The 18,583-nt window shown below is 53.7% G+C and overlaps 2 protein-coding genes across 2 annotated transcripts; one reads left to right on the top strand and one right to left on the bottom strand.

Annotated features, from left to right (window-relative positions):
• The first annotated feature begins 822 nt into the window (after nt 1–822).
• On the top strand, nt 823–7,614 carry VAT1 (vesicle amine transport 1). The gene is made up of 6 exons (XM_021681786.2): nt 823–1,290; nt 4,076–4,283; nt 4,687–4,857; nt 4,968–5,057; nt 5,600–5,841; nt 6,000–7,614. The coding sequence occupies exons 1-6, from the start codon at nt 880–882 to the stop codon at nt 6,081–6,083; spliced, it is 1,206 nt and encodes a 401-aa protein (XP_021537461.1). The 5' UTR covers nt 823–879; the 3' UTR covers nt 6,084–7,614.
• A 133-nt stretch (nt 7,615–7,747) lies between these two features.
• IFI35 (interferon induced protein 35) lies at nt 7,748–17,925 on the bottom strand. The gene is made up of 7 exons (XM_044921670.1): nt 17,820–17,925; nt 9,682–9,780; nt 8,983–9,130; nt 8,785–8,891; nt 8,503–8,689; nt 8,297–8,403; nt 7,748–8,090 (listed from the first exon to the last, which is right to left on the bottom strand). The coding sequence occupies exons 1-7, from the start codon at nt 17,841–17,843 to the stop codon at nt 7,899–7,901; spliced, it is 864 nt and encodes a 287-aa protein (XP_044777605.1). The 5' UTR covers nt 17,844–17,925; the 3' UTR covers nt 7,748–7,898.
• Between the last annotated feature and the right edge of the window lie 658 nt (nt 17,926–18,583).

The following is an 18,583-nucleotide window of genomic DNA, read 5'->3' as shown; positions in this document are numbered from 1 at the left end:
TGACATCATGGCTTTCCGTCCCCATGGCAACGGACAACCTACTCTGGGGCTGGGGTGGCTTTACGGCGGGCCTGGACTAGCAGGGAAGTGTGGACTGAGTTTCTCCAGCCAAGCCCAGGGTGGAAAGTTTTGGGGGAGCTGCGTCCTCTGGTGGATACTTCGGGGAGACAGAGATGGGGAGGAAGAGGAAAATTGAATTGCTCACAATGACAGGCCTGATGGAGACATTTAAGGCTTGATCCGGAGTCTAACGATAAATCACACCACTGTTTTGTGTTTGCATGGCATCTTTTACCTTTTAAAAGCGCTTCTTTAAATCGGTTATACTCGATTTAATTTTATCTTTTAGAGCAAGCAATATCACCATTTTACAGAAGGGAAAGTTGAGGCACAGAACTTTAACAGTCAGATGGAAAGTTTTAAAGACTCGGTCTCCCTGCTCCAAGTTGCCACTGCAAGACCACACGAATGAGTCACATATGGGTAGAGTTAGAGCCTGAGGAGCAACTTAGTTGGGTTCCAGTCCACAGGTGGCTGGCTCCACAAATCTGATGTAAGCTCAGGTTTTGGGATCGTCCTTCAGATTGTCTTTTTACATATTAACTTGCATAAGGCTTATTATGAATAAATAAGCAAATTAAGTCGCAGTCTGCATGACCTTAAGAATGCCCTCGCGCGGGTCTCTCTCCAGACGTTCCTGGTCTCCCACCTTTCGCGCTCCTGCCAACACCCGCGCGGTGGCCCTGGCCCTTTAAGTCGGCCCGCGAGGCCCCGCCCCTCCCGCGCGCAGTCCGCAGCCGCGGCTCCTCCCGACGCGCGCCCCGCCCTCCCCAGCTGTGCACCTTCGGTCCAGCTGCGCGCACGTCGGGAGTCCCAGACATGTCCGCGGAGAGAGAGGTAGCCGAGGCGGCCACCGTGGTGGCGGCGGCCGAAGCAGGGGCCGGAGAAGACGCCTCTTCTCAGCCCCCGAAAGCCGAGGCCGCTGGCGACGCCCAGCCATCCGCGACTTCCGAGGGGGCCGCCGCCGCGTCGCCGCCGCCGCCGCTGCGGTGCCTGGTGCTCACCGGCTTCGGCGGCTACGACAAGGTGAAGCTGCAGAGCCGGCCGGCTGTGTCCCCGGCCCCCGGTCCCGGCCAGCTGACGCTGCGCGTCCGGGCTTGCGGGCTCAACTTCGCCGACCTTATGGCCCGGCAGGGGCTGTACGACCGGCTGCCGCCGCTGCCCCTCACTCCGGGCATGGAGGGCGCCGGCGTCGTGATCGCGGTGGGCGAGGGAGTCAACGACCGCAAGGTGAGGGGGACAGGGCAGGACAGGGAGAGGCTGCCCGGGCCACCGGGTAGTGGGGCTCGAGTGGGCGGGGGTCGGGGGTGTGGCAGGGCGGAGGAAACTGGCACTGACCCGGGCAGACGGGCATGGAAGGCGTTGGAAAGGAGCCTGTGTTACGAGGGCCCTGGGGAATTGGGTTAATATTGGAGGGTAGGTAGTGGAGATAGAGTTATCGCCCCCTCCCCAACCATTTCTAATTGTGGCCGCCGCCCAGCAGCGGCGGCGTGGGTGGTGGTTTGGGGCCGGCGGGGAGGGGGGAACACAATAAGGCACCCAAGCGCATGCGCACAACGACCTTACCAACTACCCCCCCCCTCTGCCCCCTGCCAACCCCCCCCCGATTAAAACCACACTTGTACCTCTGCCACCAAACAATCCCTGGGTAATTGTGGTCTGTGACCCTGGGTACCGATTAATGCCTTTTTCCCCGAGGGAGCTTGAGGAGCTCTGTAGTCCGTGTTGGGCGGGGACGCATGACCCTGCCAGAGCCCCAGTCACATGCAGCCCCGTGGTCTGTGGGGGTGTGAGGAGGCCCCTCCCAGAGCAGGGCCGAAGAGACGAGGCACGCCCATCATGGAGGAGAGGGAGCCTGCCACCCGCTCTCCCATCGGCCTTACACTGCCACTCTGATCTTGGGGTTGGTGGGGGCGAGATTGGGTCTCTGGATCTTTGTCTTAAGCTCTCTGTATCCCGTGACTGCACTGTCTCCTCCTCCAGTGACTCAGCCGGCGGGCCACGACCCCAGGCTGCCCTTGGGACCGTTGGGGGGCGGGGGTGGGGGTGGGGGAAACGCCTCTGCTTTCCTCTGGGAGGACCCTCGCCTCAGAAACCCCATTTGGATCGGGGTGGGGGGGGGTGTGGCACTGGGAGCAGGTTGGCCCAGCTCTGCCGGTCTGTTTCTCCTTTCGTTTATCATTAATCTTGGCAACAAACGCGGACAGCGAAGAGTTCCAAATGAGAAACTTTTCGAGAGACCTGGGGTGAAGCCTTTGCACATCATTTGTTTGAGGATTTCTTTTTAGAATCAGCCCCCTGCAAGAGAGGCCTCCTCAGACTCGGCCTTTCTCTTGCAGGACCTGCTAGTCCCAGATCCCAGAGCTGGAATTCTTGAATTTATTGAGCATGCCAACATCTCCTCCTTAAAGGGCTTCTGCCTCCATCCAGCTCTGGCCCCACCCTTTCCACTGACTTCTGAGTAATCCCACTTTTGAGAAGGTGCTAAGAGGAATTTTGTGTGTGTGTGGTAGGGTGGGGGGGAGAATTGTAGTTCATGTTTGAAGGCCACCCACCTAACCTCCCTCCCCACACTTTCCGCTTAGTAAATACAGGATATCCTGTTCAGGGCAAGAACCTGATGTAAGAGGCTGGATTCTGTGGGGAGAGCCCTCCTTCCCTCCTGATGTCTGGACTGGGGAGGGGTTCATGGCCCTGCCCTGTGATGGGCTGAGGGGTCGCCTTTAGCCTGGGTAGGTGAGCCTTGTTCTGGGCCAGATTGGTCACAACCCTGGCTGAACACTGCACTTTCCAGCAGTCCTGGGCTATTTCTGAGTCTCCTAGTCCTGAGTCCTAGAGTGGAATGCTTCCATTCCCCAGACCTCATCTCAGACCAGTGCTTGCAAGGAAAGATCCCAGCCTGCCTTCAGTCCTCTTTGTCAATGGAGTGTGGGGGCTTGAGAACATGAAAAGGGGTGTGTGTGGGAGTCCCATGCCTTCTTTCCATGGATCCCAAGTCTATACAGAATTCCCATCATTCCTGGCAGGGACCACAACAGCCCCGGATTGTCCTGGAATAGCACCCACACTTCTCTCTCCATGGCCTTCAGAGAGTGAGGAGAGGCCTTGCTTTCTCCAGAGATTGCCCCCTTTCCTCTGCCCTCCTCTTGACCCCAGATGCTAAGCTGGAGGGAAAGATTCTGTTTTCCTAGCTCCCTTTCCCTCCTGCAATGAGGCTCTTGTGCAGGTGGCTGGGGCGGGTGGGGGGGTGGGGGTGGGATGGCTCTTCCTGTTGGATTGCGGCTGTGTGGCTGTCCTTGTCCATCACTCCAACCCCCTGGCTCTGGGTGAAGGTGTTTTCTGGGCCCCCAGTGCTGGCTCAGAAGCTTCTGGTGAGGTGATTGCACAAGCCCTAGCGGTTCAGAGATCTTTACGGGCATTTTATCATTGTTATTACCTAATACTACGAACTGTTTATTCTGTGCCAGACGTTGAGCTAAAAATTACCAAATGATTTTTTTGCCACTTAATCCTCATAATTGCTCTGCTTTACAGACAGGGAAACTGGGGCTCAAAAAAGTTAAATGGTTTTTTTTTTCCCAAGGTCACACTGTCAGTGAACAGCAGAGCCCATTTTTTTAACTAAAACAGTTTGATGTCTTTAACAATACTTCATGCTGCCCTAACTATAAGCTTCTTGCATTCAGCGATCTTACACAATAGTGAAGCATGAGATCCGTAAAGTTGAGATAAGGACAATATCTACCTCAAAGAGCCGGGAAGGATTAATCGAGCGTTTATATGTAATAAACTTATTATAGCACTTATAATAGGGCCTGGCCTCTGGTAAGCACTCTGTAAGGGTAAGTTGTTATTGTTTTCCATGGTATTATTATTATGATTAGCATGAGGACTGTGGCCGCTTCTCTTGCTACTTCATTGCTAGGAAGAGGGCCTCGTACATAGTAGAAGGTCATAAATTGCCAGTGGGTGGATGAGCGAGGTGCTGAATGATGCTCTTCTCTCATTCTTCAAGGTAGGGGACCGGGTGATGGTGTTGATCCGGTCAGGCATGTGGCAGGAGGAGGTGACTGTGCCCTCAGCCCAGACCTTCCAGATGCCTGAGGCCATGACCTTTGAGGAAGCCGCTGCCTTGCTGGTCAATTACATCACAGCCTACATGGTCCTCTTCGACTTCGGCAATCTACGGCCCGGCCAGAGCGTCTTGGTACACATGGCCGCAGGTGACAGGCCCCCTCCCTTTATCCCCCCTCCTTACCCTGCCCAGATTTCCTTTGGGCCCCTTCCCTGCAGCCTGTCTGGACGGTCGTCATGACAACACCAGGCTGCCTCGGCCTCTGGCTCCCAGAGGCCTCTGCAGTATTGTTGCCGTGGTAACGTTCAGGCACCAGGTCCAGCCTAGTGTGCTATCCATAGCGACGTCCCCTCACCCGGCACCCCCTCCTTTGCCAGCTACCCTCCCCCCCAGTTCCCAGTCATGGATATTGGACCTGGTTGTGAGGGGAGAAAGCCTCAGAATGCACCCAGGCCCAATGAAGGTGATGAGCAGAGTCCTTGAGGGGCAAGACTGGAGAGCGGTGGCGGGGTGGCTCCGCGTCCCCGCCTCACGGGAGTGTCTTGCTGCAGGGGGCGTGGGTATGGCCGCCCTGCAGCTGTGCCGCACAGTAGAGAACGTGACGGTGTTCGGGACGGCCTCGGCCAGCAAGCACGAGGTGCTGAAGGAGAACGGGGTCACACACCCCATCGACTATCACACGACTGACTACGTGGAGGAGATCAAGAAGATCTCCCCCAAAGGTGGGGTCGGGGTATGGGCGGGGGCAGGATGGCCCAGGACAGGGAGGGGCACTCCAGATCTGTGGCTCCTGATGCTGTTCCTGGCTCCCCCCTGCCTTACTCTGTGACAGGAGTGGACATCGTCATGGACCCTCTGGGTGGGTCAGATACGGCCAAGGGCTACAACGTGCTCAAACCCATGGGCAAAGTGGTCACCTATGGTGAGTTCGCGGGCTGGGGGTGGAGAGGGCTGTGGGTCTGAAGGGCAGGATGCAGAGGCCCAGGGACTCCGCTGCCCGAGCGAGCATCAGGGTTATAGGGTTAGGCCGGGCCGGGGAACGCGTTCAGATTGCTGCCTCCGGGGTGTGGCTGATGTCATTCTCATTCCCTGCTTTTCCTGCGAGTCACACACAGTGAATTCTGTGTTCTTTCTGTGCTCCTGTTTGGGGCTTATTCCCGATGCGAAGTCCCATCAGTCTGCCTTCCTTTGTCCTATCCTCCTGGGCTTCTTGGGCAAGCTGCATTTTCATCTGAAAAACTGTTTCACACACACACACAAATGGACAAGTAAATAAAGATGAGGGCAATTCTGAGTCGGCCAGAGTCCACTTGGGCCTGGCAGCCAGCAGCCGGGGGATCATGCTGTCGCTCCCTGCGCCGCTGTGGGTGATTGTGAGAGGCCCACAGGGGGCAGATGAGCACGGATTGGGACAGGGACGCGCCCGGCACCTGGATTCACAGGCCGCATCTCCTCGTGCCGCAGGAATGGCCAACCTGCTGACGGGCCCCAAGCGGAACCTGGTGGCCCTGGCGCGCACATGGTGGAACCAGTTCAGCGTGAGCGCTCTGCAGCTGCTGCCAGCCAACCGCGCCGTGTGTGGCTTCCACCTGGGCTACCTGGAGGGTGAGGTGGAGCTCATCAGGGGCGTGGTGGCCCGCCTCCTGGCCCTATACAGCCAGGGCCGCATCAAACCCCACATCGACTCCGTGTGGCCCTTTGAGAAGGTGAGTGGGACGGCTGCGGGGAGGGCTGGGCCGGGACCCCTGCAGGCCGGGGCTCCCAGGGCTGGGGTTCCTGGGAAGAGGAGGGCTGGCTCCATCTCTGCTGGCTCTCTGGAGGGGACCGGACAGCCCTGGGAGCCGAGTCTCATCTTCCTCTCCAGGTGGCGGATGCCATGAGGCAGATGCAGGAGAAGAAGAATGTGGGCAAAGTCCTCCTGGTGCCTGGACCAGAGAAGGAGAACTAGGGCGGGGGCTGGTGGACCCTCAGGGCCCGGGAAGAGAGATGCTGGGGGGCCCCGCATTGTGCTGGTCACCAGACTCTCTCATATTTCACCCTCTATCATCACGCTCTGCCCTCTCTCCCCCGAAGGTCTCCGTCCTGATGACCTCTCCCCTGCCCTGGTCTGTCTCCTTAGGCAGGGCTGCCCCCTCCCCCCTTCCTGCCCTCGGAAGAGGTTGGGAAGTGACCACTTGGATGTCTGGGCTCTGACAAGGGGACAGGGAGGGTCAGAGGGAGGCCGGCTGCTTCCTGCCCCCACCCTTTCCCTGGGCCTGCTGTGCTGCTTTTGTGCCAAGGTTAGCCGATCCCTTTCCGTCCAGTTCTGTGTGCTTCCCCCTCGGCCTCATCTCCCCCTCCTGCCCCTGCCCCACCCCCACCCCACCCCGCCCCACCCCCACCCCACCCCACGCCACCCCCAAAGAATTGAAACGTCAGCTCAGGATATGGGGCCAACCTTTGTGAATCCAGCATGTCCCTGTCTCGCCCTCGTGTCCCTTCAACCCAGGCCGACCAGTGCCCACCTCTGAACTCTGTCGCCTCGTTGCATGGCCTTGTCCTCTTTTTCCCATCTCCTTAAGCACAGTTGGGCTTCTTCCACCTCCAGGTTTTCTGCCCCTCGTAACCAAGGTTGCCTCTTACAACAAGGGTGGGAATCAGACCTGCTCCCCTAGGTCACAACTGTGGGAGGGACACAGAGCACCCCCCCCCACCGGTGGCTCCCCACCCTTCACTGAGTTCTCTGGAGTTGTTCTCAGTGCCTTAGCAACGGAAAACCTGTGCGTGTGCGCGTGTGGGGGGATGTCCCTGTCTCACACCTCCTTCTCCACCCCTGTACTCCCCAGTGCCTTCCTCGTTCTGCTGGAGCTGGGGTTTTCCTGCCTCCCAGTCCCGCAACACTGCCAAAAATCTGTGTGTGTGCCCGCGGGGGGGGGGGGGGCAGCCCCGAGCCTCCTGGGATCTGTGGCACGTCCTCTGTGGGGCTGTCATTTCTCTATGGGAGGTGGAGGAGAAGAAGGCGGGAAGCTTTCTCAGCCTCGCAGATAAGTGTGGTATTTACCAGCCAGGGCTCTCAGAGGCAATGCCAACTGTTTCTTGTTCTGGGACCAAAGTGAAAATCAAAGCACATTTCCCGCGTCGTCAAGGGAGGCCCACAGCCTTCTCAGAGCAGGGGGGGCAGCTTTTCCAAATTCAGCCACAAACTTTGTTTACACGGGTGGGGAGATGGAACAGGAGAATGGGGGGGGTGGTTTAGGACCTGGGCCGCTGGAACCAAAGTAGGGACTTCCTGGCATAGGGGTGTAACTCCCCCTGCTCTCCGATGCGGAGTTAGGTAGGGTTATTGCCCAGCCACTGCCGGTGGGAGGTGGGGGGAGGCGCTCAGCCTCTTCATTGTCTAAACGAGGACGAAACGTGTGAAGTGCGATTTCTGCTTTCGTGTACCCCACCCTGTTTTACCGAAGCTGCCTTTGTGTTTGTGTCAATAAAAAGCCAAACCCTGGGTCTTGGATGTTGCCTCTTGAGAGTTGGAGGGGAAGGTGGGCTCCCGGAAGGCCAGTGCTGAGAGTGGAAGGTTAGGGTTCCTCCTGTCATGCTCAAATCAAGTTTCCTTTTACGAAATGAAATGAGAAGATCACGCCACTTTTATTGTTCTTGGGCAGCATTTCACAACCCATAATCCCTGCCACTGTCGACCCGCACGATCTCTTGCACCCGTGCGCCCCGCTCCAGCCTCGTTCGAGAGGCTTGGCAGATGGGTGCAGGCGCCGAGGAGGGCAGGCTCTTAGCCCGAGGTGGCGGTGAAGACCGCCAGGCCCCGCTGTCCGGGGGGCACGACTCTCAGGGCCTCCACCTCCCCACCTCCACGGGAGGGCTTCTGGAAGTGGATCTCCAGGATGTCCTGCAGCTCCGGGCCATCCAGGACATCAGGAATGTTGAGCACCAGCACTGACTGGGGCACCGGCCAGAACGCGATCTGGAAAAGGAGCCAGGAGATGGGCAAAGGCTCCTGGGAGTCAGGGACTGGGGGCAGGTGGTACCCCTGGGGGTAGGGAAGGGGCGAGGAGGCCAGAGAGGCTGGCAAGGGGGAGGGCAGAGGGGTTTGGGGACTCTGATCCTTGGGCAAGTTTCTGGCAGGCAGGCAGGCGCCTGGCCCAGCCCCCGAGTAACCTTCCCACTTACCTCGGCCTTCTGGATCTCTCCACTGAGGTAGGGGGAGACTCTCACAGGGCACTTACACTCGCCCAGTGGCACTGTGAACTGGCCAACCCGGCACAGGTACTGGGCCACTGGAGGGGGAGAGAGGGATGGACTGCTAGCGTCAAGCGCCCTGCTCTCCTGGGGCCTGAGTCCTCAATCAGCCCCAGTCTTGTGGGCGGGGCCCTCACCTGCGTCCTTAGTGAAACCCAGCACAACGCCCCCTCGCAGCAGCTCCCGAGACTCCACATCACCACCCCCGTTCCTGGTCTTGCCAAAGAAGATCTCCAGCTTGTCCAGCAGCTCCTCCTCACCCAGCCTGAGCCCGGCAGGAAACCCACTGACCAGCACGCTGCGCCTGCTCACCTGAGTGGACACCTAGGGGCAGACAAGAAGGGGAGGCCTGGCCCCGCTGCCTGGGGCCCAAGCGCACCGCAGCCCCGGCGTGTCCCAGGACCCTGCCGCGCTGTCACCTGTATGGTAGTCACCACGGGCAGCTCCAGAGCCCGCACTTGCACCCGCAGCCGGCATTCCTCTATGTGGATCTCATGCTCCTTTTGTTGCAACACCCTCTGGGCCACTGGAGGGGGGGGGCCCCGCGGTGGGGGGAGCATGGTCGGTGCCGGGAAGCCTCCCAGCCTCCCTCCCAGGGCCTCTCTCAGAGGACTCACCCTTGGGGTCATCGAAGGTGACCAGAGCAGAGCCTCCAGACAGAGGGTAGCCGATCCGCACTTTGGAAACCAACCACTTGGGCGCTTCCTGGCCCTGCTGAGTGTGTCCTCGGAACACCAGAGGGACCGCAGGTGCCTGGAACGGGACCTGGAGGTGGGGGAAGGGAGGCTGATGCAGCCTTCAAGGGTGGGAGAGGCCCCACCCCGGCCCCCAGGAGGAAAGTGTTCGATGCCGGGGACAAATACATTTATTGAAAGGAGCAGATGGGGCGCCTGGGTGGCTCAGTTGGTTAAGCGACTGCCTTCGGCTCAGGTCATGATCCTGGAGTCCCAGGATCGAGTCCCGCATCGGGCTCCCTGCTCAGCGGGGAGTCTGCTCCTCCCTCCCCCGCTCCCCCCTCTTGTGCTCTCTCACTCTCTCTCTCTCTCAAATAAATAAATAAATAAAATCTTTTAAAAAAAAAGAAAAAAAAAGGAGCAGATGAATGTAGGTCAAGCCTATACCGGCACTTTAGACCCAAGATCTTAGCTTGTCCTCACACAGTGCTGCAAGTTTGGTAGCTCCACTTTACAGATGAGAAAACAGGTCCAGAGAGTTCAAGTCACATACTCGAGGTCACAGAGCGAGGAAGCGGCAGAGCCAGGAGGGAAACTGACTTCTAGTTCTTCCTGCCAGGCCACACCCCTCTGCCAGCTTACCTGGTCGTAGGGTAGGGCCCTGAGCTCCCTCCACCGCCGCTGCAGCTCCTGCAGCCTGCTCTTCAGGCTGGCCTGCTCCTCCTGGAGGGCGCCGACGGTCTATTAGAGCAGGGGGGAAATGGGCACACATCCACCTGCCTTCCCGGAGAGGGAGCCCAGGGGAAGGGGACCCTGTGGTGGACTCTCCCACAGCAGAGCTGATGCTCAGCTCCAGGACAGCCCAGCCCCTTTCCCCTGCTCCGGGCGGGTCCTGGCCTGCTCTCCTCAGGATTTGGCTGACCTCATCCCTGGGGGGCCTGGCCGCTCTCTGGGGGCGCAGGAGGGGCCCTGGCAGCAGCCACAGCTGCTCTTTACAGGAGAGCTTGCTTTTAACAAACACTGAGCTCCTGCTGCGGGGTGCTGGGCACGGACACAGGGAGACACAGGGACAAGAGGCCAGCCCTCGGGTCTGGAGGAAACGGTACCCAAGGCAGCATGTACCCTCACACGACAGACTGTGGAGGACATCGGGAGTATGGAGGAGGGACCGTCGTCCCATAGGACTTAACATCACTAGGGAGGCCTTCAGAAGGAGTGGGGGCTTAGAGTGGCAAAATGTCATACTATTAGCTAACATTTATTTTATTTTTTTTATTTTTTTAAGATTTATTTATTTATTTATTAGAGAGAGAGCATGAGAGGGGGGAAGGGCAGAGGGAGAAGCAGACTCCCCGCCGAGCAAGGAGCCCGATGTGGGACTCGATCCCGGGACTCCAGGATCATGACCTGAGCCGAAGGCAGTCGCATAACCAACTGAGCCACTCAGGCGCCCTTAGCTAACATTTATTAAGCACTTACTATGTGTCAGGCACTGTGCCAAGCTTTTGATATGGATTGTATCACTCCATTCTTGAAACAACCCTATGAGATAAATTCCCTCTTAATCTTATTTTACAGATGAGGAAACCAAAGCTCAGAGAGGTTAAGTGACTTGCCCGAAGTCATTCGGCACTATGCAGGCTGGCTCCAGACTGCTAATCTGTGCTTTCCAGTGAAGAAATCAAGCCCCCCCCCCCAAAAAAGAAGTCAAGCCCAGAGTGGGGTAGCAGTTTACCCCACATCTCCCAGCTTGTCCCTTGACTGCCACTCTTTCCACTGTACTAAGCGGCCTTTCAGGCTGGGTATGATTTGGAGCAAGTCCAGAGACAGAGAGTGACAACATGGGCAAGGGAATGACACCAGGGATACGAATAAATGCACCTTTGTTTGTGGGATGGAGTAGACGTTAGCTGGCAGGGTTCACTCTGTGGTTGGGAAGCCTGATAAATAAGGTCAGCTCAAAGAAGCGTGAGCTCACTTGGGAAGGCGGGACTCTGTCCTAGTCATCTCTGTGTCCCCAGTGTTCAGCAGAGTCCCTGGCACAAAACGGGCATTCAGTCAATGTGTGTTGAATGAATGAATGACTGCAGTGAATGAATGACAGAATGGGAGCATATTACAGAGGGCACCGAAGACATTCAGTGTGAGTTCACTCTGTTTTTAAGCAGAGGAAAGCCAGGGCTTGACCAAATAATGCTGGTTTATGAGTAGTGAGAAAGGTACCCAGTTCTTTATATTTCTACAAATAAGGTGCCTTTAAGGCCTGGTTAGATGACATCAATGAGTCCAGGAGTCACTGTAGATGATAGGGAATGCTAGGGACTCACAGACTGGAGAGAGCATGTCCCCACTAAAGTGGAAGCCTCTTCTCAGCTCCAACCAAGATGTTCTCACGTGGGAATGTGGTTCCAGTATCCTATACCTTCCCATTTTTAAAAAAAGATTGTATTTTATTTATGTGAGAGAGAGAGTGAGAGCAAGCATGAGAAGGGGGAGGGGCAGAGTGGGAGGGAGAGGGAGGGGGAAAGAATCTCAAGCAGGCTCTGCACTGTGTGTGGAGCCCAACGTGGGGCTCGATCTCATGACCCTGAGGTCATGACCTGAGCCAAAATCAAAACTCGGTCGCTCAACCGAGCCACCCAGGCACCCCAACAAATATAGAGTTTTCTTTTTTTTTAAAGATTTTATTTATTTGACAGAGAGAGAGACAGCGAGAGAGGGAACACAAGCAGGGAGAGTGGGAGAGGGAGAAGCAGGCTTCCCGCTGAGCAGGGAGCCCAATGCGGGGCTCGATCCCAGGACCCTGGGATCATGACCTGAGCCAAAGGCAGATGCTTAACGACTAAGCCACCCAGGCGCCCCAAATATAGAGTTTTAAAAAGAACCATTCAAGCAGGGGAGTTCAGACCCGATATCAGTAGGAGATGGGGAACTAGTGAAGATTTCTGATGGGGGGGGGTGAGGTGCTGGGCACAGTGTTTAAGAAGCAGCTTTGCAAGCCATGGCAGGATGAACCCAAGCAGCGGGGTTCATCCCACTGATGAAGGAGTGAGACTCTGAGGTTCTAATTCCCACTGACATGGCAGGAGCTGAGCTGGGCCTCTGGCAGTAGACATGCGCGGGTAAGCACATTTCATGAGGAAAGCGCCAGGACTCTGTGGATATTTATATTAAGGAGACAGAGGGGACAAACTGGAGAGATGATGCCAAGATTGTAGACCTGGGTGTCAAGAGTTTGGTAGAAAGCCAGGGACCCAACAGGCAAGGAAATGAGCCAGTGGTTATTGGGGGCCTGCTAGGTGCTGGGCACAGTTGGACCCCATCTCCATTTAAGTATCATAAAACTGCCCCCTGTCTCGAGCTCCCCGCTGAAACTTCTCTCTTATAGGACCCTCTGAAGGACAACACAGGCTGATCGTAGTCACTTACATGAATTTGACTACACATACATGAAAACATGGTCTCCTAAATGCAAGCCAGTTTGCATCTGCCACTCTGCTGAAAAAAAAAAAATTGCAATCCTTTCCCCGCGGAGCTCATTGACAGACTGTAAATTCTAGATACTCTAGGGGTGAGTTAATGATTTAAGGTTAATTTTGACTACCTACATGCTTCTGCTTTATTTGCCAACTTTACAACCTAGCCACCCCAGAAGATAAAATCTCATGCTATCTATGTTCATCATAGGGGTATTGGAGGCAGTTCAGCTTAACAGTTAAAAGCACAAACTCTGGGACCAAACCTCTGGAGCTTACATCCAGCTCCTCTTAGTCCTGCAAGACAATGAGCAAGTTACTGAACTCTGTGCCTTGGTTTCCTCATCTGTAAAATGGGCATAATAGCAATTTCCACCTACATATAATTTTGTTGGAAACAACGGTGCCTGGCACATAATGCATGCTATGTTGAATGCTTTCTATTGTATCAATCCTCATTTTATTTTTTAAAAAGATTTATTTATTTGAGAGACAGGGCGAGTGTGTGAGCCGGGGGAGGGACAGGGGGAGAGGAAGAGAGAGAATCTCAAGCAGACTCTGTGCTGAGCATGGAGACCCTTGTGGGACTTGATCCCACAATCCTGAGATCATGACCTGGGCCAAAATCAAGAGTCGGATGCTTAACCAGCTAAGCCACTCAGGCACCCCTATGAATCCTCATTTTATAGCTGAGGAACCTGAAGTTTCTCAGGGTTAATTAGTGGGCCAAAGTAAGTCAAACCCAAGGCTATTGAAGACACATGGGGTCAGGGACAGGACTTGGTGGAAAGGACTCTGGGTTGGAACAGCATGTGGTGATGGAAGAAGCCAAAAAGAAGGAAGAACACTTTGATGGACAGAGCCTTAAAAAATGTAATCTTTGGGGCACCTGGGTGGCTCAGTCGGTTAAGCAGCTGCCTTTGGCTCGGGTCATGATCCCAGGGTCCTGGGATCGAGCCCCGCATTGGGCTCCCTGCTCGGCAGAGAGCCTGCTTCTCCCTTTCCCTCTGCCTGCCGCTCTGCCTACTTGTGCTATCTCTCTGTCAAATAAATAAATTAAAAAAAAAAATCTTAAAAAAAAAAAGTAATCTTTGAGGATACCTAGTCAGGGGTCAGGGGAGACAAAAGGAATGGCAGAGAAAAAAAAAAAAGGCCTGGCCAAAGATAAGGCGGTGCCAGGGCCTGGACTGGGGACTGTCAGAGACACAGAGGAGGAGGAGCAATGAAGCAGGGCTTCAAGGGAAGGAGGCTATAAGAAGCGCTCATCTGCTTTCTCATTCACTCATTCAACAATTAGCTACTGAGCTTCTACCAAGTGCCAGGCACAGCTCTAGGCTCTGGAAACATAGTGGTGAACAAAACACACAAAACCTCCTTGTGGAGTTTATATTCTAGAGGATGAGCCAGACAATAAACAGAATAAATAAAATCTACAGTATGCTAGTGGGGTTAGTGTTGTGGACAAAAACCAAGCAGGGGGAGGATAGAGAATGTTGGAGTACATTTTAAATGGGGTGATCGGAGCGGGCCTTGCTGAGATGATGCTGGATCATTTACTTGAAGGAGATGCAGGAGCAAAGCCATGTGTGCACGTGGGGGAAAGTTCTATGCAGAGGACAGCAAGCGCAAAGGCCCTGAGATGGGAGTTTGTCAGACGGATCTGAGGAATAGCAAGAAAGCCAGTGAAGCTGAGCAGAGGAATTGCGGGGACAGGGGCTGGAGAGGAAGTCACAGAGGAGGAAACGGGTTGGGACAACGCAGGGCCTTTTACACAATGAGGGGTGGGAAGCCACAGACAGGATGACTTGGCTGTTGTGTGACTAGACTGATGTGGGGAAAGGGCACAAGCAGGGAGACCTCCAAGGAGGCCATTACAGCGTCCAGGAGAGCCATGTTGGTGGCTTGGACCAGGCAGGAGTAATGGAGGTGGTGAGGGGCAGTGGAGTCTAGATTGGTTGAGGTTGCCGATGGATCAGAAATAGAGTGTGGAATAAAGAGAGGAGTCTGGGATGACTCTAAGCTTTTTGGCCTGAGCAACTGGAGGGAATGAGAGCCATTTTCTGAGATGGGGAAGGCTGTGGGTGGAAGAGATTTAGGGCAGAAAATGAAGGGTTTATTTTGAACACATTAGATACGAAGTGCCTATTTGACATGTCAGTGGAGACAGAGGGTAGCAGTTGCCTCTAGGGATCTAGTATTCAGGCAAGATGTCCAGGCCGGAAGTATACGTTTGGGGATTATTCATGTGGGGGAGGTAGAGTCACAAAACTAAGTAAGATCACAAGAAAGTCTCACAACTACATGAGAGCAACAGGGAGGGAGGTGCAGACATAGAGAGGTCCAAGGGCTGATTTCTGGGGGCACCCACCACTAAGAGGTCAGGGGAACAGAGAAGCACCAGCCAAGGAGGATGCAGAGGAGGGGGTCAGTGAACCTAGAGGGAGAACAGGAGTGTGAAGAAGGGTTTCAAGGAGGAGAAGCCAGCGTCTGTGCCAAACGCTGCTAACAGGCCAACGAAGATGAGGAATGAGAATGACCACTGAGACTGAGCGACAAAAAAACAGTCCTACTTATAAGGAAATGGCCAGAAGTTCATGTACAAAGATTATTATTGTGGCTTTATTTAAAACAAAGAGAGGGGTGCCTGGGTGGCTTGGACGGTAGAGCATGTGACTCTGGATCTCAGGGTCTGAGTTCGAGCTCCACACTGGGTGTAGAGTTTACATTAAAAACAAAACAGAACAGGGAGGCTTGGGTGGCTCAGTCAGTTAAGCGTCTGCCTTCGGCTCAGGTCATGATCCCAGGGTCCTGGGATCGAGCCCCGCATCGGGCTCCCTGCTCCACGGGAAGCCTGCTTCTCCCACTCCCCCTGCTTGTGTTCCCTCTCTCTCAATCTCTCTCTCTGACAAATAAATAAATAAATAAATAAATAAATAAAATCTTAAAAAAAAGCAAACAAAAGCAAAACAATAAAATAAAAACAAAACAGGGGCGCCTGGGTGGCTCAGTTGTTAAGCGTCTGCCTTCGGCTCAGGTCATGATCCCAGGGTCCTGGGATCGAGCCCCGCATCGGGCTCCCTGCTTGGTGGGCAGCCTGCTTCTCCCTCTCCCACTCCCCCTGCACCGTTCCCTCTCTCACTGTGTCTCTCTCTGTCAAATATATAAATAAAATCTTTAAAAAAAAAATAAATAAATAAAATAAAAACAAAACAACAAAACAGACAAAAAGAAATCTACATATCCAACAATAGAGGAATAGCTAGAGGCGTCTGGGTGGCTCAGTGGTTGAGCGTCTGCCTTCAGCTCAGGTCGTGATCCCTGGGTCCTGGGCTGGAGCCCATCGGGCTCCCTGCTCAGTGGGGAGCCTGCTTCTTCCTCTGCCTGCTGTTCCCCCTGCTTGTGCTCTCTTTCTCTGTCAAATAAATAAATAAATAAAATATTTAAAAAAATAGGGGAATAGCTAAATAAATATATCATGTAGCAATTCAAAGACATAGAAGAACATTTAACGATATGAAAAAATGCTCACAATAAGCCAAAAAAGCAAGATACAAAACTGTATAGAAAATAGGATCTCTATTCTGTTGATTTAAAAAGTTTTATTTCATAAGGATCTTTATTTATTTATTTTTTTCATAAGGATCTTTATTAACACATAAAAACGCATGGGGGTGCCTGACTGGTTCGGTCTTGGAAGAGCGTGTGAATCTTGATCTGGGGTCATGAGTTGGAGCCCCACATTGGGTGTAGAGATTACTTTAAAAAAAATATAAAATCTTAGAAAAAAATAAAAAGGCTAAGAAACTCTGGGAAGATAGACACCAAAATATTATTTTTTAAAAAAGATTTTGTCAGAGAGAGAGAGCATGAACAAGCAGGGAGAGTGGCAGGCAGAGGGAGAAGCAGGCTCCCCGCTGAGCAAGGAGCCCTACGAGGGACTCAATCCCAGGACCCTCAACAGACTGAGCCACCCAGGCATCCCCCAAAATGTTATTAATAGAGGTTATCTCTCAATAATGAATTTAGGGTGATTAAAAGAAAAGAGTTTCCTGAACCCACCTTTCAATATGTAAAGGCCGTTTAAGGGAGTAGTTTTGGCAGAGGTAGAAGATGGGGGTGAATCAAGATAATCTTGGGAAACTGGGGTTCTGAAAGTTTGGCAGTAACATTAATAATAACACATATTGTATGCTTAGTAGGTGCCAAGCAGTGTGCTAAGTTTTTATTGTATGGATTTATGGATTATCTGCTTTAATTTTAATTTTTTTTAAAAGATTTTATTTATTTATTTGTCAGAGACAGAGAGAGAAAGCAGGGGGAGCAGCAAGCAGATAGAGGGAGAAGCAGGCTTCCTGCGGAGCAGGGAGCCCGATGCGGGACTCAGTCTCAGGACCCGGGATCATGACCTGAGCCGAAGGCAGATGCTTAACCAAATGAGCCACCCAGGTGTCCCTAATTTTTTTTTTTTTAAGTAATCTCTACACCCATTGTGGGGCTTGAACTCACAGCCCCAAGATCAGGAGTCACTCGGTTCCAACAACTGAGCCAGCCGGGCGCCCTGAGCCTGTATCTTTCTTACATTTGTGGGACGAATGAAAAATTCCCAAGCAAGACATTTGTGTATTTATGAGATGGGGGAGTAGCAGGGAGGGAAAGACTGAAGAAGCTGGAGAGGGGAGGAGATTCATTCATTCCACAGCTGTTTATTGAGTGCCTACTGCAGGCACAGTGCTGGTATGTCTAGGGATCAAGGGCCAACAGGCTAGACAGGTGGCCAGTCTTAGTCTAGCAGGAGTTGGGGCATTCACAGGTTAGGAAGGGGAAGACTACAGCATGCAGGGGTTAGGTAAGCTCTTGGAGGAGGAACAGGTCTTCCTGTGACCCGGAAGAGGGCCCAGCGTTCAGTTCAAATGAACTATAAGGCGAGGAACTATCCATTTCAACTCTAGGGTGAAATATAAGGAGGGAAAGTTTGTTGGGCAAGATCTCAGGAGATAAAGGTGTGAACGAGTCTTACACTTTTTGGGTCACAGAACCCTTTAAGTATCTAGTGAGAACTGAATTCTCTTGGAAAAACGCATTCACACAAGGAATTCATGAGCTCTTGAGGTGAAGGTTACAAAATTGTCTCTGAGGCAATGGGTTAGGGGAGAGCTAATCCCAGCCGTTTGCTTCTCCCCAGTTTAGCTGGTCTAAGAGACGGCAGAGAGGCTTGGCCACCAGACCCTGAGATAACTGCAGATGCCCAGCCAAGAGGAATGCTCCTCTGCTTCTCTCCCATCCCCCAACACTCTCCTCACTTACGGCATCACCATACATCACTGACATGGGCCTGGGGTCCGGTTGACAAGAGCTGAGGCTTCAGAGCTGGGCACAAAGTGACAGTGTCCCCTATAACTAAACTCTTGCTTCTACCTTCCGAGGTGTCTTTGTCCTCTCCAAGCTGGGTCTAAGATACACTTCCACTTTCATTTCAGCAAAACCCTGGCTGTGGTTTCCCCGCCCCTGGGAGGAGCCCTTCTGGGCTTGGAAGTTGACTTCGCTGACTGGAGGCCTGAGGGGAAGCCACCCACAAGTAACAGCGAACAGAATATGGGCCCCAATCAACCACTGATTCCCAGCCTATTAATCCCAGTACAAGCCCGTTGGTAGAATTTTGTCTGCTGTTAAAGATGTTTCCCTGGAGGGGCACTGGGTGGCTCAGTGGTTAAGCGTCTGCCTTCGGCTCAGGTCATGATCCCAGGGTCCTGGGATCGAGCCCCGCATTGGGCTCCCTGCTCCGCGGGAAGCCTGCTTCTCCCTCTCCCACTCCCCCTGCTTTTGTTCCCTCTCTCGCTGTCTCTGTCAAATAAATAAAATCTTTAAAAAAAAAAAAAAATTTCCCTGGAGCCTAGAAAGATGACGGGCACAGGCAGACTAAGATTGAATGAGAAATGCAACCAGGATAAGGCCTCTCCAAGTTCACAAAGCCATGCTAATAGCCAACCATTTGTGGAGAGCTCTTCTGTGCCCAATACTGGATCTGCTTCACATGAGTTAACTCAGTCTTCCAAACAACCCCACAAAGT

The sequence above is a fragment of the Neomonachus schauinslandi genome, chromosome 15 (assembly GCF_002201575.2).
Source record: "Neomonachus schauinslandi chromosome 15, ASM220157v2, whole genome shotgun sequence".
Classification (NCBI taxonomy): Eukaryota; Metazoa; Chordata; class Mammalia; order Carnivora; family Phocidae; genus Neomonachus; species Neomonachus schauinslandi.
Note: the sequence above shows the minus strand (reverse complement) of the source record. Positions and strands in the feature narration are given on the sequence as shown.